General features: G+C 35.9%; 1 protein-coding gene across 4 annotated transcripts in view; it reads right to left on the bottom strand.

Annotated features, from left to right (window-relative positions):
• The window catches only part of PIBF1 (progesterone immunomodulatory binding factor 1), a 107,239-nt gene that overhangs the window by 66,545 nt on the left and 15,109 nt on the right, over window positions 1-25,585 (bottom strand). For all 4 annotated transcript variants that reach the window (XM_082279264.1, XM_082279263.1, XM_082279265.1 and 1 more), the window contains exons 6-10: window positions 21,928-22,061; window positions 19,772-19,880; window positions 16,308-16,489; window positions 14,450-14,575; window positions 10,336-10,434 (exon numbers count right to left, since the gene is read on the bottom strand). In XM_082279264.1, coding sequence (XP_082135390.1) covers window positions 10,336-10,434; window positions 14,450-14,575; window positions 16,308-16,489; window positions 19,772-19,880; window positions 21,928-22,061 — 650 coding nt within the window. The remainder of the gene's footprint in view (window positions 1-10,335; window positions 10,435-14,449; window positions 14,576-16,307; window positions 16,490-19,771; window positions 19,881-21,927; window positions 22,062-25,585) is intronic.

Raw genomic sequence — 25,585 nt, 5'->3', positions numbered from 1 at the left:
CAATTTTTTTTCCTTACTCTAATGGTTAAACTAAAACTGTTTAATAGTTGTTCAGTATAAATAGATAACCATTTGAGACAAAGGACAAAAGGAAGATTTGATTATTTTACAAAGTAAGAAAATGCAGGGCAGGGGGACAGCCCTGGCAGGCAAACAAATTACCATAACGTAGCCCTTTTCTGACTTGGAGCATGTCAACTACTTTTGTAGATCTGCACATTTTAGTAATACAGCTACCTTGCAGCAAATGCACTACTTCAAAAAGTTTCTTCTTTCTTTGAAAAGAAGTCATCTGGCACAGAAAAAATAAACCTGAAATATACCCCATTTATTTATGCGTATAGAGTACTTTGAAAACAACAAAAAAGAACTCTGACACAGACAATTAGACCCAGATTTCACAACTTGTGACTGGGAGCAGTGTCATAAAGGACAAACCTAAAATCAAAAAACCCAGCCTCACTAGCTTCCATAAAGTACCTATCCGTAAAAACAAAAATCTTCTAGAGGAACATGCAAGAGACAATAAAGATACAGGATTTCCTCACCTGGTTTTAGGTCTAAAAATCTTAGAAATAAGGTATCAATAAAGGTTATATTCCAGCAATACCGGGCATTTCACAGTTAAGCCATTTTCATTGACCACACTTTACTTGCCCTTTACCATTCAGAGAAACCCTCTGTCACGAGTGTACTCTGAGGTTTAGGAGTCAGTTAATTACCTACCGAGCAGCTTATCAAGACAAGGGAAGGACTATGGTTTCTAATTATTTTCATCTACTTACAGTACTATTTTGCACAAATAAAACCTTTTCCCCTTCCCATAGTGTTTTGAGTGGGACAAATTCTTTCATTCTCTAAAACCCACAACCAATTATAGTGACCCCAGCAATACATCCAAGATAAAATGGGAAGATTTAGCTTTTTGAAGCATGTTGAAACTTATGATCTAGATTATATTTCTGGAATGGAAAAGCTTAAGATCTTACAAAAATCAGAGCAAACATTAAGCAAAATTTCAGAAGGGATGAATCAGTGCACTTCTGTATCTGTTTATCCATGGCAACACTTTCCATGAAACAATTAGAATATCTCTGAAAACAATTCCAGATGACAAGTTCCACATCAAAGCTTAAGCTAGATTATATACATACACATGCTGGGTATATATACATACACAGCAGTATTTATATTAAAATGTTAGCCAAGAGCTGCAGCATTTTGACAACATATCCAATTTTTAATTTTAGAAGAGATGTACAAATAGGCTTGTAAGTACAAGTATGTACACTTTACATGTACATTATGAAATCCAACATTTTATATAAAGACTAAATGCCTGACAGGTTTTATGTAATGCCCAAGCTTCGTCTCAAAGGAATCTATTTCTAATTACATTTATTCCTCCGACTAGACTGCCACTTGATGGAAAAAGTTTACCTCCTCTTAAGAGAAAGTTTCTCAATTTTGTTTATTCCACGGGTGAGAAGCTGCAAAACTGGCAATTTTTTTTGCTGCTGGAGTACCTCAAAGGGACACACACCCAGAGTGCACCTTCTCCACGCTTGATGAGTCAGCGGGGTGGTCTGTGCAGCAATGTCTCGACTTGGCAACATTCGTTTCTTTGCTGGTACAAAAACTTACTGTTAAACAGGGCTCACAAGAAAGGGTTGGCAGTATAGACACATGAACAGGATCTTTATGGATTCTGCCCAGTGGTAAGAACTGCAAGAGCCCTGTATTGTTAGTCATAAAGCTCCTTGATTTAGTCTTTCGTATGTACCCCTCCTTTCCATCTTGGTTGGGTTTATTCAGTCCCCAGGTTCTCTGTCCTTGCTGCCTCTCACCACACTCCTCCCACAGAATTAGAAGTCCTCTCCCGGCTCACCAGCAGCCACCCCCAGGACCAGACCAGCATATCTGCTTTCACACTGTGCTCCCCTTGGGGGCCCATCCAGAAGAAATGTTCCCATCTCACATTGGTCTCGCTAAGGTTCTAAGTAACTTTTTTTAAAAAAAATCTGAAACCAGCTTCCCCTCACTGATATCATAAAGAGTTCAAAGTAGTACCACCCTCTTGGTTCCCCCATAATTCAAATGTCATGCCACAGCTAAGTGTCACTATGCCTAAATGATGTTTGGTAAAAATGTTCTACTATCTCACACTGCCACCCTACAGCTACCCAAATCAAGGTAGTCCTTAGGAAGCTCTTGAATTCTGGCTACCTGTGCCTCGAACATTAATTGCACATTCATTTTTCTGGTATCACAGAATATTCTCACAGAATTACCCATATAGTCATATAAGTAGACACATTTGTGCCTTTAGATCATTTAGGTAGAAACACCAACAGCTGTAAAAATTACCCAAGTAGCTTTGCACTGAGTAAGTAAATTGACGGACATGGCCTTCCCCCTATCCAGTATGTGATGCAATACTTCAGTACTGAACACACACAGTCTCAAAAAAAATTTACTGGTGTCCCTGAATGTTAACAACTCTCTGAGTCAACTGTGACAAAGTCTGGGATACATTCTTCAGGCAATCTTATCTAGAAAAAGACCATACAAAAGGGAAATCAGCCCTCCAATCCTGGTCTTGCCATTCCTTCCTCATCAAGGCACTGGTCACCAGACATGCCAATCTCATGAAGAGAGAAAGCAACAAAACAGCTGCCAAGGACTTGCATGGTTGTTTCATCAACTGTGAACAGTGGACTCACCAGCTGTGAGCACTACACATAGATATTGTACATCACTCTGTTTTGGGAAGTCCTTGATGTGTTTAATTAGGCATAATTCAATGCTGGATGGACTAAGGTCCAAGGCAAACAGTTCCTTGTGGCTTATGGTGTGAAAGTACCTTGGCTCACTGATGTATATTGTTCTGGGTGCCTGTGCATGAACATACTATGATGGTCCTTCATTTATTCACAGTTCTTCATCCATTCATTTACAAATTAACTACCTGTGCTCTCTTCCAGAACCACACATCACCATTTTCCCTATCTGTAAGAGTTACACACAACAGCTGCCACCACCACGGAAATGAGGACCAGCCTAGTGCTTTCTTCAGTTATATCTAGTATTTTCTCAACAGTTCCAACGTGATTCTGCAGAAGACAAGCTCTAGCCAAAACTTTGCTCAAAGCTCAAAACTCATCAATGTTAAGTCTTCATATCCAACATTTCAGAGTTTATGATGAGGTTTTAACATCACAAAGCTGTAACTTCCTTCTCACACCACACAAGCATGTATTTGGACCCTGTTCTTCCGAAGTCTGCTAACTGGAAATGAGTATAGCATCACATCCTTTTCCAGGAGGTAATCAGAATGATTTCAACCCCTTTTCCACGGAGTAACCACAGACTGAGAACATAATTACAGAAGATAATTACTATTAAAAGGAAACTTCTATGGTTTTATTAGTCTTTAATATAGTATTACAAAAATAGCCATAATTTGAAGATCAACATTTTTGTACAGACACACAGAAAATACAATACCCCTGTTTTGAAGAATTTAGCTTTTGAATTGGCATTATAATACACTGTTTTGGTAAACATACTCAGTCAACGTTCCCTGCCTGTATTTATGGTCATGTTATTATCTGCAACCTATTTTTCTTCTGTATTCTAAAAAACATATATTTGGGAACTTCCTATAAACAGGTTCTTTTCTCACGTGCCATTGAAGTGTTAATGCTTTGGGTTACTTAATGCTGGCAGGGACTTCACACACACATTTAGTCCTTCAAGCTCAGATGGTTAGGAATACTCCACAGACATTATCTGCACAGGTAACCTGATATATGTAATAAACTTTGAAAAATACAAAAAAACCCAGATTAATAATTTCTTCAGATAAAAGCTTTCATTTTTATCTTGTCATTACATCCAGTGTAATGTCCCCTTTTCAAAGCACACGCAGTAAAAAGGTTGAGGAGTTCCCTGTGTTTCATAGTTTCTATTCTACACAGAATGGCTGTAGCATATCACAGGAAAGGCATACGTAGCCTGATAAAGCTGGCTCCAACTGCAGCCAAAAGTGTTTTGAGAAAAGCAAGAAAAACTTCTGCACATTCTGTATTTCTCCCTAATCCTCTGCCACTAGTGTTCAACTATTTCTCACTCGAGTATTTCCTGAAAATGGATACGTTTTCTACCTGTAAAGTGATTCTCAAATTTATCTTGAGCTTTTCCAGTCTCGTTTTGAACCCATGTAAAATTTAGTACCTGAAACATGATTTGGTAAGGAGTTACAAAGGACCCCTACTTGTTCATTCTGGCAGTGCTCACCACTAAAGAGAAGTTGGGTGCAGTGAGTCACAAAACTGGGTGTGTACATGAGGAATAGTAATAATCAAAGCAAAATCATGGACTGCAGTGGAAATTTCAACCCAATAATTTAAGAAATATATATAAGCAGCAACACCACCACCCTTGTAATGCAGAATCCCTCTTTGAAGGAATTTGCAACTGCTTTCAAATTTGTTCTCAAAGGACATTATATATTTCAACCTTTCCAGGGTAGCAAAAAACCCCTTAGGACTTAAAAGAGTAAATAAATAGTTTCTTAGGTAGTCAGAATAGCCACTGCAGAATTTTAACAATTTGTCTCTACTAATATTTTAAAATTAAAATATTTTGGCTAGAAGGAAATAAAAGGTAAAATGAGAATGTCAAGGCTTATGGAAAATCTTTATGATATGAGGATATGTTGATACTACAACTTTTCCAAAGCACCCCTCAGAGGCTAAAAATATTTTGTGAGAACTATTTTTTAGGAGCTGGGGCAAGAGCAACTGAAATAAAAGGTTTTTAGAGCTATAAATATAATCATTGAGCATTCCTTGCACAGTAAGAGAACAAACTTCAAAGCCTGTGTTCCAGATGTAATGAAGCTCAGAAAGGTCAGACATCAGACTAACTCAGCATTCCTGTGAGTCTTGATGTAGATAATTCTTCAACATCAAGACAGTTACAGTTACGAAGTGACTGCTTACAGGGCTCAAAGCATTCATTCTGCAAGAACACTATCTTAGCTAAGAATGTAAAATTTTAAGATCTTGATTAGGAATCTAAGAACCAAAACCAACTAGGCATGCCTTAGCAAGTGTGCAGTGTTCCCAACATTACTATTTATCTCTTTCACCAAATCAGTTAATTAGTTTTTTCTCCTCCTGTTAATTAAAATGCATCCTAGAATTATCTGTTAAGATGTAAAGTTTTCAAATGAACATATCCTCAGAAGAAAAGGAAGAGAGTAGGAGCCTCCCTAGTCATTTCAGGAGAAATACAGGATGCATAGACTTTTTTTGTTACGTATTTCAGTGCTGTTTCTACAGCTTGGAAACAAACCAGACCTAGTCACCTGGGAAATGGACTTTTTCTTTGCTTCTCCATCATATTATTGCTCTTGGTTCTTTCACTGACTTTCTTGCGTTGATTCTGAATCTCCAAGAGGGTGTCTTTCAGCAATTTCCATGACATTCATTAATTTTACCCTTTTAGCTGTACCTCATATTTAACTTTCTCATCAGGAGAACAAGATGGGTAATTTTATGGGAAATGTGCAATAGTTACCTTGGCTAGGGCTGAAATCCAAACAAAGTCTAATAATGCCATTGAAGGGCTTGGCTTTATTCTGATAGAAATTCTAAGTGTTAAAAAATTATGCATACAAATCTTACTACAGAAGTCATAAATTAATACAGCAGCAGCAAATTATTGTTACCAAAAAAGCATTTTGGAAAACACTAAAAATTAATTGAAACTGAAGATTTAAAGTGGTAGTGATTTTCAAGACCTACACAGCTCTTCAATTCAACGGGTTACAAGGCACTTCATATACAAACGTAGCAGCCATGTGTAGGGAGTAAGAAATTCTGACAGTAGCTTTTATCACAGGGTGATGGCAGCTTTGCCCAAGAAATATTTTGGCCAGCAGTTTTCAGAATGGATTTTTTAAAATTCATTATTGAAATCTTCATTTGATACAAATATTCTTGAAGAGATAACATGCCCCTATTTAAATATTGCTAGTAACTCCAGCACAGAGTTAGTAATTTTAGTATTAGAATCCTGTCACTGAAGTATGCAACACCCAGATTATAAAAAAGTGTTCACAGAAGGGGAAAATAATTAGTTTTAACATTTCTGTTAACAATGAAAGTATAATGTAATAAATGAAAATCTAATGATGAGGTTCTTGGCATGTTCCACAGAGATTTTAAATGCATTCTAACATTTATTTGTTCAGTAAATTTATCCAATTATCTTCGCACCTAAGCCAGTCCTCTAGGCTTGTGTACAATTAATAAGATATAGGGATCATAATTTAATCTAATTTAAAAACCCATTTGATTAATAGAATTTATCCCCTCTCTCCCATCACCTAAAAAGTTTAAGACAGATGACTAATATCAGCATCAACCTCACTCCAGATGAATTCTAAAATGCGCCACAATTATGAAGAACGAAAAAAATAGGGATAAGAGATTCAAATTAAAAAGATTATGGAGAGACTAGAATAAATCTCTAAGTTGCATAATCAGCTTGCATCTGACTGGAAAGAAAAACATTAAATGTGTAAACACAAACATGCAGACAACTTTTTGCATACTTTTCTTAATCTATGAAACACAGACAAATGTTATCAAGAAATGTCAATGATCTTTATTCAATTTTGTTTTTTATTTGAGAAAAGCATTTCTTAACTTAAATAGTAGAAATACTCCTAAAGGTATTTTGACCTGTAGCAGATCATCTATTATAAATTTAATAACTTTAAAAAACTGAGCTATGTACCTCAATCCAGAAATGCTTAAATAATACAAAATACTTTGAAATCTTTATAGAGCTAACCTAAGGCTCTAAATGATTTCTGTAGTCATCACCCTGACTTAACACAACTACAGAAATATGGTTTAAAATTCATCATCAGTGCATCTGTGCATATTCAAATAAGACAAAAAAGTACATACTTAAAAATATCCTATTACCCAATGGACAGAGGCAGGAATTTAAACCTCTCACTAGCTTTTACAAAACCAAGAGTTTTTATGAATAGTGTCCACTGCGAAGTTGAAGGAATAGCACTGCCATAACACAATTTCCTTGCATACTTGTTTTCTATTCACTGCATACCTATTTTGTTTCTTTCTCTTCATTATTCTACACTTCTCACTTTATCATTACAAAGACAAGAAAAGAAAAATCACTTTACGTACATCATGTGAGCAGCAATCGGCTGTTAAAGAGTACAATTTCTTTTTGTCACTAAGAAAAAAAGGTTTTGTAAAATCACACTAACTATGAACTTCCCTTGTGTACCCAGTAATTCTAGAATTTTTAAGCCAGTTTCCACTGATATAGCTGAGTCCTGGGAAAAGATATTATACTCCTTTTAAAGGAAATTTAAAGGAAGTCAACAATCAAAGGCAAGAGATGGTTCTTGTAAGTGAAGTGCTCTAGTATGAGTTCACTCCATATTAGACCTCTGAGTTCACTTTAAGAAAAGGAACCACTTAAGTTTGATATTGAACCTTACAGGAAACTAGAAAATTTAACCATCAGGAAAAAACCCAACAGCAAACCGCAGTGCACTTCTACTTTTTTGGTGTTGGCTTTTTTTGGTTGGTGGTGTCTTGGTGGGTTGGATGTTTTTTTCTTTCGGCAATGAGAAGTAACAGATTAACAGTCAACAGTTTGAAAATAACACTCGAGGAATATTCAAAAGAAGGAAAAGCTGGAACATATGTAGCATCTATACTTAACTGTGTTGATGATGGAGCTGTTACAAAATTGCTGTCCTCAAATATCAAACAATTTAAGGTTTTTGGCATTGTTATAGGTAAATGAAACATGGATTCTTAGACAGAAATTACAGCTGCATAATGGCAAAGGCAGCAACAAAACTTACCTCCTGACATCACAGTTAAGGTTGAAACAGCAGATCCTTTCTCAATAGAACTCTTTAATGAATATTATCACTTTGGTATTTTCTTGGCATTTGTAAATAGCTGTTCACAGAAAACTACCACAAACGTGTAAAAAAAAAAGGAAAATAACTACACTTGACTAGAAAATTTGGTATTAGTTACACTTCTGATCACAAGATATGCCAGGGGCTTTATTTAACCACCATTCAGGCCAGTCAACATTCCACATACTTCTGAAGCTTTCAAACATGTTTGTTTATACAGATTATGATACCAGTGGTAACTACGATGAGTCACCTTGTTTTTACTAAAGTAGAACAAGCTGTTATAATCACTTAAATACAGAACTGGACAACACAGGTTTTCCTTTTTTATCTTAGGGGGTTTCTGGTGATATTAGAAAATTTCTTTGTTCCACAGAATTGTCACATGTGAGTCCACAGTAAATTCAGAATTTGGAGTCTTTTAAGTTATTTATACCATCTCAACATGCCAGTTAGTTACTTTGCAGTTCACTTAGGTAAATGATTTGGAATGTGGAGAAATTAATGGTCTTGACACCTGTAATGTGGTTAGAAGTGGGGTAGTTTTGAAGGGAGGCATCTACATTTCAAAAAAGGCTAGTAAGGGTTTTCCATGTTCCCAAGCAGAAAATAATCTTCTGAGGAACAATCTACTTCAAACTCCAAAACCCAGCATTAATCAACTTATTAATTTATTTAACATGAGGAAAGGAGAGTTTTACTTAATTGGAGGGCTTATCACTCGAAAAAGCTGTAAGAGCACAGAAGCTTAAGTTTATCAAACAAGATTCCTGTATTTCTAATAGCAGGGGAACTTTCCTCCTCAAAATAAAGCAACAATATGAAAAAATGACACATTACTGGAGTGGGAATACAGCTGAACAGGAAAGTATTTCCTCCATGGTTCTTAAGTTTAAAAGCAAATACAGAAGAATTGCAAAGTTAGTATTTTTATTAAGTAGAAGTGCAAACTCAAATTATGATATGCAAGACTGATTTTCAAGAGTTTCTAGTGTATATATGAAATCCCCATGTCTTAGTATATCTTACCACATTGAAACGTATGAGTCTCATTAGAAAAAAACCCATGTTGACTCATATTAGCATTTTATTTTGACTCAGGAGATCTTCTTCAAACAAGTCCCCTGATCCTCCCCACTTAAACAGCTTTGATTTCCACATTGTGGAGTCATCATCTCAGACTTTGCAAACTGAATTCCTTTTTGACAACCCAACAACCCCTACAATGTGCTCTAACCACTAAAAGGCTTTCTGCACCTTTGGGCCTGTTCAGCTGAACTAGAATTAATCTGAAATCAAGCCCCTTAAACTCATCGTTGATATCAAGTCCTCTGACCCATCTCATTTGCTCTAGAATTACCCCTATTGTTTCACATTATCAGTTAGAAATCACATTTTTTCAGTCCTTAGGCAATGCTATTTCTTCGGTAGTATCACCACTGCAATTTAGAAGCTAGACATAAAAATTAAAAGCTTTAATAAATTTGTTTCTATGCTTAACAACATTTTAACTGATTACTACTTGTAATTAAAAATGATTTAGAGCAAAGAAGGTTCATCTAGTACTTCCTTAGAGTAGAAGACTAGTAGCACAGTTAATGAACTGATCTCTTCCTTTAAAAAAAAAAATTGTATTAAACAACAAACTAAATCCAAAATTAAAGACACATGACAAACTTAACCTGAACAACTTTGATTACTGCCCATAGTTTTAAATTACCTCATAATTTACCACAGCTAACATTCTAAATTTACCAAAATTAAGGAAAAGGTATTACAGAATATGAAAGTAACACTGTTTGTAAACAGGCAAAAAATCTACCATAGTTTCTTTCTCCATATGAACAGAATTATACATTTGTATAGACAATAAATTTTACACATGGAATATGAAAGACTGAAAAGAGACAGTAGTAAGAAAAAAAGTATGTAACAAACATAAATGTTCATGACTGCTCTCTATCCAAACTTCATAAAAACTATTATTGAAGTCATCTTACAAGATGATTTTCTACTTTCAACTAAAGAAAAAAACCCCACAAACAGGTTCAGAGTTTGACCACTGCTACTGTACAGTATACAATCCACATTCTTGCTATGAAATGAATAATTATGTTTTCTTGCCTCTAAAGGATTGCAGGAGAAATACCAAACTTTCATCTTGTTACTGCACTGATAATGGGAAAAATGTACTCCCAGAATTAAGTGTGTAACTTCATTTAAACAATAAATTTGTACTTCAATTTGTTCTTTGTAAGCAAAAAGCTAGTCCTTCCTCCTACCTACACCTCCTAGATATAAACACTCTTACACATTTAGATTTTTATATGTTTTTTAAAGACACTTACTGTTCTAAGAGTTGATCATATTTTCTTAAAGAGTCCTTTTCAGCAATAACTGCTCTTTCTTTTTCAGCAACAGCATTATCTCTCGCTTCTCTCAAATTTCTGAAGGAAACAAAAATTATACTGTTAAGAATCTGTTAGAAAAAAGACTGGTTTGCTTAATTACTACTCTCTGATCTGAACTTCAATACTACATTCTTCAATTCTCACGGAATGACAGAAGGGTCTGTCTACCTATTCACCTACTTAGTACAGAGCGCTTACTTAAGGTTACTTTCATATATACCAGCAAAGCTTCCAGTTCCGAAATTCTAAAAAGCAAATATCAAATCACCTATTCATATGTGGAAACATGTAACTCTAATTATTCTAGAATATTAGAACTAAAAATTACTTGTTTTTTGCAGGAATTAAACACCTTCCAATGATTTTGCTTGGTACTTTGCTAGTAATGGCAGGATTTCTGTCTGCCGAGATGATTCACAACTTTTATGACAGAGCAAGAAAAGTTTAGGTGAGCATAGAAATCCTACTTCCACATACAACTAATTGTCTAATTACTCTGATAGATAGGTTATTACACATCATTGATGTCTCCTGGGTTTTATTGCTGGCAACATTTTTGATCTGCGAAGAACCACAAAAGAACATTTTATTACAATCAGTTGATCAATTGATACTTTTTTTTAACCAAAGATCAGTCAAGATGTTCAAACTACCTCAATCATTAGTTTACTGACACAAATGAGAACAGCAGGATATTTAGAATAAAACATACAGTTTTTGTGTTAAAAAATTGGCACTAGTTATTAATAGACTGTTATGCTGCAAGCAGGCTACAGATCAACACTGCAGTAGACTGTACTGAGGGGAAGCCCTGCTTAGATACTGTATATAACCTCTGTGTTCAATATTTAGTGTAACACAGCACCAGCCAATTTGCAGAGCTAACAGTGGTTGTTGAGGATCAGACATCTGTGTTATGACTGTTTTTAAGGATTTTACTCTACTGCTGGTTTGCTTCTATGATGAACATTCATCAGCATTTGGAACACATTAGACGATCTTAAAGATTCCTTTCAGTTTTGTTTTATCTAAAAGGAATCCTATTCATATGCTACAAACGTGAGGAAATTCAACCACAGCTGCAAGGCAAGCTAAAACCATGGCTAGCAGCAATGACTAGGGGGTTTCACTTCAACACCACGTTCTTCATCTAAACTAAACTGCTAATGTGGATGCAACCAAGATCTTCCCACTGAAGTTTTTTTTTCTCCCTCTCTCCATAGCAGCTTTCTGACTTAAGTAAAAGTGAAATTAAAGTCTCAGGCAAGTTTTGAAGAAAAGTGAAAAGTCAAGATATAAAAGAAAATCATTAAGCCCATAGAAATGTTAACCTAGGTCATTGTATCACACTAAAGGTATATAATTTTTGGTTTAAAGACTATTTCCTAGAATGAAAGTTATTGGTGGCACTTTTCTGAATTCAAAGGAATTCATACGAACAGGAAACAGTTACTTAGAAAAAATTAACAGCATTATGTAGCAGTTAACTGGCTATTGGAGAAAGATAACATATTTTTATTTAAAAAATGAGTTACTAGGCAGAATTTAATGCAGAAATTTAGTGCAGAAATTCAGGAACTGACCTTAAGATCAGACTCTTTAAAACTGACTCATACAAAAATATGGGAACATAGCAATAAATTTCATGAATTTATTAATGATATTTAGATAACAATATTAAGATCAAGCATATTATGTCTTAAGAGTAGGAGTCCAGAGCTGTATCCTTAAGACCAGAGTAGTGGAAGTGGGATAAAAATTAAACAGTTAGAGAGATACAGAGACTCATTTAGAGAATAAACTATTTTGCCTAACTGAACAACTAATCAATTGAAAATGCAATAGGTGGAAAAAGTACACAAGTGAGGTACTATTCAACCAACAAGACAACAACCACAGATGTGAGGCAAATTCTGTTGTAATACTCTCTTTCCACAGAGCCAGGGCACACACCAGTGATGCTGCCAGATTTCAGTTGTGTGATTGCCATTTCAAAGGAGGTGAAGCAACTACCCAATTGCTGCACATGAGCAGCCTTATCAGGTATCTAGCCAGCCTACCACAAAAGTGAAAGTAACCTTCTGAAATGGGACAGAAATACTATCTAGAGGATCAAGAATGGGCATGGGGGGGAAAAAAGGTGGGATGAGGACAGGCGAGGCAGCAGCTCATGGGTGTGTTTATGAAGTTTTCGAACAAACATCTTGGCAACTGCCATTTACTGCACTTTGTCACATCCCTAAACTGTTCCAGAGTGCACAAACTGGATTCTAGTCAGATTCAACCAAGTCAGAAAAGGTGCTCAGGGAAAGCATCTCACATGCTCAAGACTACTAAATTGTGTTTGATCTATGGGAACAGACTACAGCTAATCCAATGTCAGACCTCTTGCAGACATTCACATGCCCTGTGAATTCACTCAGGCTTGCTATTGCAAACATAGCCCATGCTTACAACAACCATACAAGTGAAACTGATGCCAAAAAATTTAGGCATTAAAGAATCACCTTTTTATTAGTGGCCCCCTCCCATTTTAGTTTCTTGAACTGATTCATCCAAGTATAAAGTAAGTGCCAATAAATTCAAAGGAACTATCAGGCTTGGCAAAGTGGCAAAGAATTTGAGCAACTGAGTATTAGATTAGTTTAGCTGTAATACCATTCCATGCTTTGAGCAGGAGGATAAAACCAGCACCTTAACTTTATTTTCAGCCACAAACAGCATCTCATCACATTACACAAATTCAGTGCAAATTGTTTAGCTCACAATTTGAGGTTTCATTTATCTTACCATTGAGGCAGACTGCCTTATGGTGGAATTTTTCGGTATATTATAGAAAGAGCATATGCTAGAAAGCCTTTTTTTTTTTTTTTTTGCAAAACATGTAGGCAAATCTAAGGGATTTGCATTTCAGAAGTAATTATTTCAAAATGAGGAACAAAACTTCTGTAAAGCAGTTCCAGATACAAGTGAAATATCTTTCAGTAGCTTTCTCAATGATATACAGACCCATGTCAAATTTCCACAAGGAGCGCATGTTTAAATTCATACTTTGTAATTCAAAAGAGATTTGCATACAGGAAGTGGTGTGGATGTATATGCGTGTGCATGTATTTTACTCATACTTGCAAAACTACACAATGATGTAATTGTTTTTTAATTAGAACCTTTCCACTGACTGAAAGACAGCAGAAGTTGTGTTCTTTTTCCACTCTTCCCAGCAGTAACAAAACTACCTATTAGAGGAACAGATGCTGATGCCACAAATATTTTATTACTGTCATTTCCTTCTCCATACGACACGTTCAGGACATCTACAGTGAAGTTAAATTATTAAACACTCCTCCCATTTTAAAGGAATAAAATGGGCAAAAAATAAGCTAAGAAAGAAATTTGGTGCCAAAGGTCCAAATCTCTCCAATCCCTAAAGGCTTATGTATGTGCATGTAATTCCATGGTATTCATCTGGATGGCACACATACAAACTCAGTATGCAGGTCTTTGCAGGACTAGAATCTTCCTCAAAAGAGAATTTTAAAGTAATTTACAGAAGTAAATGCTTTTTTTCAATCACAATGCTCTAAAAAAATCTCAACTAGATTTATTTCATAAAGGACGAAGTCTTCTCTCTTTTAGGTTTTTTCTGCCTTGTTTTTTTGCATCAACAGCTTCTCTTCAGGATTCCTGACACAGCTTCAAGATTGCCCCTATAGCATGACAGGTAAAGTCATCCTGTATTAATTAACTACCACTATACATCTCAACAAACTTCAAACCACCAATGCTTATGTAGAACATGAATTTTAATAATCCTTTTCAACTGATCATGTTGGATGTCCATCATTTAGTAATAAATTTAACAACATATACTTACTGTACAAGTATAATTTCATTTTAGTTTTTACAAGATTCCCAACAGTTTTACAACTGAACTTAAATTCTTACATTTTGAACACCTTTCAAAGAGTCAGTCAGCTAGGATTATACATAAGCACAAAACAGTGCTTGGTCATTTCTCCCCCAATTAGGTTATTGCCTACACCTTACCTACCTGTTTTCACGTTCATACATCTCTTTTGAAGTGCTTCTTAGTTGCTCAATTTCTTGATTTGTTTTCAATCTTATTTGTTCCAACTCTTCATTGAGTCTCTTTTCATATTCTGCTTTATAGTGGTCTCTGTAAATAAATATATTGCACAGGTCAAAATATCAAAACTTCAGGTACAGCTTTACAAGAGCAGAGTTCTTCTTGATTTTACATTTTATTTCAATCTTCAGTCATTTACCTCTCAACAACTTAAAATACTTTTCAGCCTATGTTGATACATAAATTAAATGAAAATCAACCAGGAATAAATAATATTTAACTGTGAATAAACAGAAGTTTTCTGCACACAGATTTAAACTTTTTAAAGTAATGTAATATTGATTAATCACATAACTTTAACATTCTTCCAGAAATTCTTTGTCAGCCTCTACTGAAGTGCTTATATTAAGTAATCACTTAATTCCTCACTTTCTTCTTCATCACTGGGTAAGGATTAATTAACTTACTGACTTGCAATGCTGCCATGCCACTAGAAGACTTCTTTGTGTACTATCTGCACCTCATGAGGGAAAAAACATCACAAGAAACACTGCAGATTAAATGCAGTGGAGATTTGTAAAGTCAAAAACCCTCAAGATTTGGGAATTTATCCCATCAATGTGACATACAAACTATTTAAAACACAAAGTTTTTAAGCAACAGATATCAGAACATATCAGGACAAAAGAATTTCATTTCAGAGAAATACTGACGTCTTTTTGTAACTTTGGAAGTTACAGATTGCAGGGAATCTGATAAAGAATCTCTCCTACAAAAATAGGGTTATGTTGTAAGCACTTAATAGTTAAGGAGTGTCAAGACTTCATAGCATCTAGTTAATGTTCAAGAAAAATCAATCAGCAGTAAAGCCACTGGTAAAAATCACAGGTTTGGAAACAAAAGCATATTATGAAGATATGTGCATTTACAACTGTAAAAGGTTTTAGACTTCATTTGATTTCCAATCATGTGATAGCCCATAACTTTTAGAAATCAGTATGTGAGCTGGTCAAAAACTCCCTCACATTAACTAAAAGCTGCGAAATATTAAAATGGAGAGTGCATGCTGACCAGGTTTTCCTGTTTTCTTTTTATTCAGACACTGAATTTCAGTTGACCCTTCAAGGCAAAAGTAAACTTATTTTTTCTTCCTCAACTGTGCCACACTATAGCAAACACTGTATGAAGACCTTTTACACAATAAAGAGGTTTATCATAAAAAAACCAAGAACAACATGATTTCTTAAAACAGCATTTCAGAGTAAGACTTTTATTTAAAATACAGAAGTTCTGGGTGAACATAGTTCTGAGATATAAACATGCAAAACAACTTTAAAAAACTGAGTGACTGCACTGAAAGGAAAAATAGTATTTAAAATTCTTCTGATATGGGCTGGAGCTCCATAACTGATCATTTCAAGAATGCCCTTCTATTTTCACTTAGATGACAATTTTTGGTTTAGTTGTCTATCAGGAGAGTTGTATTAGCACACTTCCTCTTAGTTACACAGAACACAGGATTTATAGATATACACTGAAAAAAAAAAGTTCATTTTATAATTAACTGAGTAAACCTAAGACAATAATTGCCATGAACTCCCAATGCTGAAAGTTTACTTCCACTACTATGGTCTTATATCAAAGGTTTAAAAAAATGTTTGTGATCCACATTATGACCCAAGAAAAGTGTTGTGCTTCTAGTTACATAAATATGGATTAGCTTTCTGAAAAATAAAATTAATTAAATGGGATTTGTGCAAGAAACAAGGGAAAACAGTTAAATAAACTGCCTAGTGATAGAAGTGAACACACAATAACTTGCCTGGACGCAACATATTTTTCATACATTTCTTCCCTAGCTTTTTTGGCATCCTCCAGCTGAATCTGTAGTCTTTCAAGACGATCTTCTTCATGTGCACAGCGAACACTGAGCTCCATGTTCTGGCGATTAAGATAATCTTTATCTTTTTGCAACAAGTTGAGGGATTGTTGTATGGTTGCCAGCTATAAAAGGTATTAAAAAGAACACTTTAATACGAATTTCAAGATAAATATTTAACCTATGTACACATATCTGCAATTTAATTTCAGCTCTCTTCCATGAAATCACCTGAACCAAAAGACTTTATTTACACTTTAGTTTAAGTAAGTTGATGAAGCTTTAAGAGGAAAAAAGACTTAATTAACGTTTTAATTTTATGAGTTTTCATTATTTATTTCCAGTAGTTAGCACCTGAAAAAAAGGTCCTCTCATCTACATCAGTATCGAAATGGTACTGAAGTACTGAATAGCAACAGTACTGAGTAGTGCTATGTCAGAAATACTGACGGAGAGTCTTGGTGCTAACCTGTCACAATGACTATGACTGTCTCAGAAACAGAAGTGAAACGTTTAAAGGCACCAGGGTGATTAGTGCTCCATAAACAAATGGTGAAACTGTTAGTTCTGGGGCTGATGTATGGCATGATTGTTGTGGACAAGGCAATGCTCCAGGCATGCCCCAAGGGCAAAGAGCTGATGTTGCTACAGAAGGCTGAACTGATGCCAAAGCAGAAACAAGAATAAGTTGAGAACAGCCACCTTTGCCACCAGATCAATCATGTTTACTACACCAAGAAGTAAAGTGAGACGGAGTAGTCACCATCCATTCAAGGTGAACACAGAGAATAGCCGAAGAGCATAGGGCCACTGTTGCAAGGTGGCCCAACTCCATAACCATGATAACAAAACACAGTCTTGTCCCACTAAAGAATTTTGCCATTTAAGCTCCTGAGGATGTCACATACTAAATTCAAAGAATGATAATAACTTACCAGAAACATGTCTCCTAAATCTATGAAGACATCATGTACATGGTTTAGATAGAATTCACCTTTTCTAAGTCATAGAAGGACTAAAGGTTACTTAAGGAAGATACTAGAGAGAAAGACATGGAGCAAGTAGCTAAACAGATGAAAATTCACACAGAAACAGTGCTCTTAGAGCCATGCTCCTCCCCATCAGCCCTCTTGCTGAGCACCATACTCACTGTGAGGTAAAAATGCCTGTTCTATACTTTATTTAAGAAAAAAAAGTAAACATGTTTTCTCTCCAAATAACATGTTACATGTATACCCATAGTGAACAGACACCATGGACTACTACATGAAGAAAGCAAGCAGTTACTGCTCCTATAAATACTCCTCCTCTGGAACAAGTACTGTGTAAAAAATTCCAGTTGGATGTTCTTCCAATCCAGGACTTGATACTGTATCAGTATACACAAAAACCAGCACAAATCTTCCAGGATATTTAAGTAATCACAAAGTTTGAAGTGGTATTTTAGTTTAAAGTAGAGCTACTTTTATTCACTGATTAATTTAGTATAAAGTAAATGAGAAAAAGCCATTGTTGCTGCTATTCTGCAGTACTTGACATGTACATACAAACTTGATGTACAGGACAATACGTTTTTGGGCACTGTTGCATGCTGAGAACAAACTTGACTTTTGATGTCCTCTTATGGTGCTAGACTGAGGAATAAAGAGACTAACAAAGCCTTCAGACTGATACCAAAGAGGTATTTTCTAATAGAAACTCAGCTTTTTCCCCTAATATTTCTGAAAATCTCTTTGTAAAACTAGGCAGAGCAATGCTATCTTTAAAGTGGCAGTTATAGCCACTATTTTATCTGTTAACATTGTCATTTATACAGAGACACTAACGAGCACCATGTCTCCTGGATACTCCCAGAAGTAGTCTGTCTCATTTACTCAGCTGCTAAAGTGTTAACACACAGAAGATCTTCCATAATATTCTTGCAGGGCTCTGCTTCCCTGGCTGAACCCCTGCCTGCTCATGGGAAGTGGAGAATGAATTCCTTGTCTTGCTTTGCTTGCGTGTGGAGATTTTGCTTTGCCTATTAAATTGTCTTTATCTCAACCCATGAGTTTTCTTGACTTTTACTCTTCTGAGTCTCTCCCCCATTCCACTGGGATGGGCAAACGGCTGTGTGGGGCTTACTTGCCAGCTGGGGTTAAACCATATCAAGCATACTCACAGCATTCATCTTCCACCGGTAAATTTTCCCCTGGGCCCTCCCAGGTTCCTGAGCTTATTGGCAGAGTTCAGTCTGTCTTTGCTTCAGCCTTCTAAGTCACATACCTAGGAAAATGGCACGTATGTAATGGCTAGGGAAAAATGGGAAGCACTTGGCCAGTGTTGAGGGAGATAGCAGATGTTGCTGTGAGGCTGACCAGCCGTTTGAAGTATCATAGCAAGTGATCAAGGCTTCTGATTACCAGAATCCTCCTTTAAGGAGAAGCACTCAGTTGGGTTGGTAAATCTAATCTCAGTCCCTGCAAGGATCATGAAGCAAATCCCGCTGGAAGCTATATCCATACATATGGAGGAAAAGGTGTCTGGAAAAACTTGTAGAAATTTACGAAGGCCAAACCTAGCAAACCCGACAAAAATGTTAGCTCTATGGATGGGGAGGACCACTGTCCATATCATTTACTTGACCTTTTGCATGGCTTTCAGCCACCTCCCATAACAGCTCTATGGAAAAACTGGCAAAACACAGATCAGATAGACAAACATCAGTTGAACAAACTGAACATGGGACAGAAATGTGTGCTGACAGCAAAGAACGCCAAGTGGCTACAAGGCTATATTAGGAACAACATGGACAATGAGTTAAAGAAAATTATTATCCTGTGTTCCACACTTGTGAGACTATATTTGGAGTGCTATGTCCCATGACATGCGTGTCCTAAAGACATGCATTAACAAACTGGAGCAGGACCAGAAGATCCCTACCAAGACGGTCATGAACTGCAGCATATGATGTACACGGGGTTAAGAGAAATATTTGGAACTTTCTACAGCCTTCCGAAGAGAAGGTTGGGGGAAAATATTATTTTTATCTTCACCTATCCAAGTGGAACACATAAAAAGAGCCAGATTCTTGGCAGCACATAATGACAGGACAAGATGAACAGAGAAAAGCTGCAGCAAGTGATTAGTTTTTACAAATGCATTTTCACAAAAGGGCAGAAAAACACTGGAACAGATTGTCCAAAAGACTGTGGAATCTCCATCCTTGGAGACATTAAAAACTCAACAAAGCTCTAAGCAACTTGACCTAATCTTGCTCTGCATTGCATGGGCGGGTTGGAGCAGCTGGTCTCTTAAGACCATGGTAATTAAATTATTCCATGATCCTGACAAACTTGACTAGACAAAGAATCAAATTCCTGAGGTGAAGAAATACACAATTACTAAAGTAAGAACTTTATGTTTACCTCTTTTGCTAAGTCATTTCTTTCTTTAGTTTGTGTTTTGTGTGACACCTCTAGTATTTCATATTTTCTTCTGAGTTCTGCCAATTCATGCTCAAATACATCACGTTCACTGTGAAAGCAAAGTGAAACTATTAGATGCATAGTGTAATGAACAAGATTCCTGTGCCTTTTTAATTTGTCAGCCTTTTTCTAGTTCACGACACTGACTTCTTCCAACCAGTCACTCGCAGAACAATTGGTGATAATCTTACCTTTTACAGTTATTAACACCTGCAACAGTATCTTATTATATGAAACAATATAAGGTAATTTAAATACTCAGAAACAAAGAAAATTCTACAATACTCAAACTCCCATCCTAAATTATTTAGTTCTCCTCCTATTATTCCTCTTTAGTGTAACTTTTGGCTATACATTTTTCCTCTTAGCAATCAACTTTAAGCACCCTTATCCATCGTTTTAGCTTTAATAAGCTTCTGATGCTGTTTTCCATGACATTCTCTTTAATCTTTTGCAGACACGGAAGTCCAATGAAAAAGTGAAGCAACTTCATTCCCATTTTCCTAACAGAGCAGAAAGCAATGTATACATGTTCTCAGTAGGTACTCTCTCCTGTATACTGCCCCTTGAAACCAGAATGGATTGTCACATTTAAAATATACATGACACACATGACACATCTGCAAAAATTGTGCTGCTGTCCTGAGCAAGAGTGCTTTCCGGATGCACAAAGAAGCATTGCTACGTCTCCACTCTCACCCTGTCAGAACAGTGAAATGAATGAGCCAGTATGAGCTTGCAGTTTAGAAAAAAAATCTAAACAAAATTGTATTAAGCATAGCATAGCTTTAAAACTGAGATAACTTGTAGTACAGCAGAACTAGAAGATTTGACACAGTATTTTTTAAAGGCAGAAACAAGTCTGGAAGTGATTTACTCCTGCAGTGCTCCCAAATATCCTCATGAAGTTATGCCAACATAGCTCTCTCCTCCCCTTCGTCTGTGCCTACCCAGCTGAATACAACCTACTCTCTCAAATACAGTTTTGGCACGTTCATTCATGCTTTTCTCAACTCATGACTATTTTAAACGCACACTGTTGAACACAGGGGCCATTCACATGAAAGTTATTACAATCCACTTATTAAGATGCAGTTGCACATAGGAAGCAAACCATAGCATCAATCCACCCTATTTGCAACAAGATGCCAGACAGATTCCAAGGTTGGTTTAGTACATACAGCTGTGAACCAAAAATGCTGTGAATCCAGAAGACAGATTCTCCTTCAAATGACTTAGTGGGCAAAGTCATTCATGTCAGTAACTATGCCTGAGTTCATTCCATGTGAACAACTAAGGAGCTGACAGCGCCTTTTCATAATCCCCATTTTTGAATCTGTTTTACAACACAACAAATGTGCCAAAGACCAGATTTCTTGCACTTGCAGGCACAATGAAAAAGCCATTTGGAAGCTGGACTGTGAAGTATACATCTATGAGTATATTTAGAAGAAGTCTATTTTCACTATTTTGCAATTGCTTTTTGCAAGATGGATATTCAAAACATTGGCTATAACGGTACAGCAATCCGTATTTTAAAAAAGCTAGACACTGGAACTTCCTGCAGTTAAACCAATTCACTAAGGTAATCCTAAGATTATCTGACAGAGTTCTCATAACAGTCCTTTCAAATTTATGGTTTCAAGGATATCTTAAGTTGTAAATATTGATTCCCAAGGTCCTGCCTTCCTAATTCATGCTGCAGGCAGCATAGAATAGAGCATAGGGCCTTCTGTTAGATCATTGCTTTTAAACTATGAATAAAAAAAGAGTACTTTTTCCAAGATGCTTGCCATCAACAGCTCCCACTTCCTTAGCTGCAATGAGACTGCCAGGCCCTTTTGAAAACACAGTAAATCTGAAAATATAAACTTTTAGGAAGATAATTTGATGCACAGGTTTTCAGGATGTTGTTCATTTTATGTCTGCAATATACTACAGCAGGTAATTGAACTATTAGCGTACGAGGTAAGGCAAAATATCTGTGGTGCACATAAACCAAAAATAAAACTAAGAACTCACATCAATCAAGGTTGATCTTTATTAACATTTGTATGTTAGTTGAACATTATAGAATGAATTATAGAGATACTTACCATTTTACTTTATCATAGTTCTCCTGTCTGTAATCACCTTGCTGAATCAACTGCTTGGTATCAGCCAGTTCCAGTGTTAAACGCTGGCATCTGACCTCAAGATCTGACCGACTCCGCCTCTCATCTTCATAGCTCTAGGAAGTGAGACATTTTGAAATGATCACAGCTACACTGACATTTACTTAAAGTAATTACCGACTATGTTTTGTGAAAGCCTCTTATGTATATTCAGCGATAATGTTTTAATTTGTCTCAGTATTTGGAAATTTAGCACATCACAAAGTAACCAGCTGTATTGATACTCAACTATCTTATTACAAATACTTCATTAATGTACCTATTTTTTCCAGTGCATTTGTCCACTAGCACAACTTCCAAGACCAGTAACCCTCACATATACAGCCGGTGGTCTGCAAACTTATCTAGGAGCACAGAAGTCACACCACCTTTACAATAGTTTCAAACAAGTAAAGATACTTGTGAAAATACTTGCTAGTTGATTTGAAAAAAAAGAAAGAGGATGGTTTGTTCAGAAGTTTAGCAACATCTGTCATTATTTGAAAGATTTCAGCCAGTTACTTCCCAATTGTAGCTATTGTATCTGGTACCTTATGTTTCCTGAAAAATGGAAAGCATTGGTGGATGACAAAATAAATTAAATTAAAAAGTTTACTTAATGGTCCATCAGCATTAATTTCCACTTTACCTTCTTTTTCCTCCTCATATACTTTTACAGATTATTCTGGAAACTAAAACAACAGAAGCAAAGCAAGAGAACACCCAGAGAGTATTCATCTTTTAGAACACTAGGTATCCATTCTGAAGATCGACAGATTTCCTAATCACACTCATTCCCTCCAACTCTCCACAGGAATAGCAGACTTTTATACCTTAATCCCCAATCTAGACTCCATTTTTCAGTTTTCTACTAGGTAGGTACTTATTTCACAAACTCATCTTATTTACTTGTCCTAAATACTGTACTACTTAGTAATTTATTCACAAAAATGACCAAAGTAATAATGCTCTTTCACTTATACAAGGTAAAGCTCATGGGCTACAAAAAGAGTTGCTTGTTAAAAATTTGAGAATACCCCTGGGCATCTACATGTTTTCCATATCCTATTTCCCAGAATACTGCTGAGTTCAGTTGTTTATTGCTGTGATTGATAGCAAGCTCAATAACGGATGCTTGATAAACAATAATTCTATCTGGTTATTATGAATAGACATCACAACATTATAACTGAAGGTGAACATAGCCTTAAAATGTCATTACTAAACCAAGAATTTAGCCACTGCAAGTTTAGTTTATTTTGCAGTAAAAGACACTATATGAGTGCATAATTTTTCAAAACTGCCGAAAGCTATGCTTTATACAGTTATAGGAGGATAACTGCCTAGCTGGCTTTTCATAGACAAGAAAAGTTTAGGGCAACAGCATATGCAGAGTGTATGACACAAGGACACTGATAAACTTCACAGACATCATCAACTGAAAGACTGACAGAATACCTTCTTGAAAAAACACATCTAAATACTTGTAAGACACTAGAGAAAACTCCCTAATCTACTAAACATACTCTAACTACTCTGTTGATAAAAAATAATTTTTTGTTTTATATTTCACAGACCTACTTATCTTCACTTTTACTAAAATCACTTCAGGTCACAAATCACAAAAAAAAATGCAACACCCATAAAGTTTTCATGAGGATTCTGGATGGTCTACTATTACAAACACATAATCTAAAGACATGATTGTTATTCATCCTAACACATACTGGTATATATGGTTTATGTTTACCTTAGTTAATGGATACACATTAAGCAAACTAAGACTATAAAACACTCTCTTCTTTAATCAGTTCCTATGTCATTATTTATAAAGATGGCATTATTATAATGGTAAAGTCTGTGTCAGATATTTTTAAAAGGTGTTGTCCACAAGTTAGTTAAAGTTTCAAATATGTAACATAATGGTGCAAGTACCCTGTTATGCAGTGTAAACATGACTCATCTTGCAATAGGAAATGTTGGTAAGGGCACTTAAAAGTTAAGTGCAAATTGAAAGATTAAGCTTAGAATACAATTCTTCTGTGGATATCCCGTGCCATTCTGCTGCTAATACCATGCTGGAATTCACATACCCTTCACTGAGTGAGCTACTGAAGCTCCTACAGTATTATCCATCAAGCAGCTAGAACACAACTACCAAAAGTATAAAATTAAACTGGTTAACCTCTGGACAAAGTTGTCATAGACAGCTTTAAAGCAACAATTAACAGAATAGCTGAATATCTGCAAAATCAGTTCCTTCTAATACCTGAGACCTAAACTTACTTTTGAATTGTATTTAATAAATCAGTTATTAATGTCATATTAATGTCACGTAACAATATAGTAATTCCAGGGAAAGTAAGTTAGTATCACTTTTCCAAAGCAGAATTTAAGACCTACCTTAATTATAGGGGTTTATTATGTTTGTTTTTTTAGGATTTAAGGTAATTACTGAAGAAACACTAATTATAGTGCACAGGTCACTGTTTTTCATCTACCTAATCTTAAGGTGTTCAAGTAGTATTTTAATCAGATGAAGAAACACGACAAAGCAAGCTGATACCCAGTCTAGGCTGTAAATAGGCTAACACACAACCCCCACTATGCAGTATGCGTATTTCCAGGTAGCACATACACAAGCTTCTGGACTTCCATAGCAATACATCTTAAAGACATACAATCAAGCTGACTGTGCTTAGGCAGAAGAAGCCTTGCTTTGCATGTGATGAAGTTAATTCAGTTTCTAACAATGTCCATATACCCTGAACTGATTTTAAGATCTCTGCAATGGAACAGCTTTCTATTTCCATTTATCTTCAAAATATAGCTAGAACATCCTGATGAACAGCTTTGTCCTGCTGCAGCAAAAAAGGGGCTTTTAGAAGAATCATGATAAAGAGCTCTAACAAGGACTGAAATTAGGTCCTGAAAATAATACCAGTAATAATAAATAGTAGTAATCTAAGCAAGCCCACAGACCTTAAAATAATTAAAGGACAAATGGAACTTCCTCACACTGAATGTGATTATGATAATACTCTGAACACCTCATGGCGTTTCTTCAGCCTCTTACTAATTTTTGCTTCTACAGGGAGCAGAAACTCAGACTGATGACATGGTTAAAACAAATAAAAACCCAAACCCGTCCTGTGTGAGACAGATAGGCAACCATCGCCTAAAGAAATTCTTGACAAAGCTGCCTAAGAGACCCAGTATTAACCAGTACAGGCGGTTTCTACAGGGCATTAGTCAGTCCCTAGCAAGAAGTGCTTCCATTTGGTTTACAAATACTGTCCACAGATGGATGTTTCAAGCAAGAAGATTCTCAACTTGCCTGACCTGCACCACTTAAAACCTAAACTGGTAGAGAAACTAAACATCTAATGGCAGACCTCAGTTTAGTGATATTAAACTTCACTGCTATCCTCAATCTGAAATGAGCAGCAGTTTATAGCAGTCACTGAAATAAACACCTATCTGAATTTCAAGTGCAAAATCCTGGTGATAGATTTTTTGAACTAAGTTAGTGACACATAATACATGATAGGGATTAGGTGATCTTCCAAAAAGCCTTTCGAGATAAGAAGATAAACAGAAA

Source organism: Coloeus monedula, assembly GCF_965178545.1.
Source record: "Coloeus monedula genome assembly, chromosome: 3".
Taxonomy (NCBI): domain Eukaryota; kingdom Metazoa; phylum Chordata; class Aves; order Passeriformes; family Corvidae; genus Coloeus; species Coloeus monedula.
This window is presented reverse-complemented; position numbering and strand designations above follow the sequence as displayed.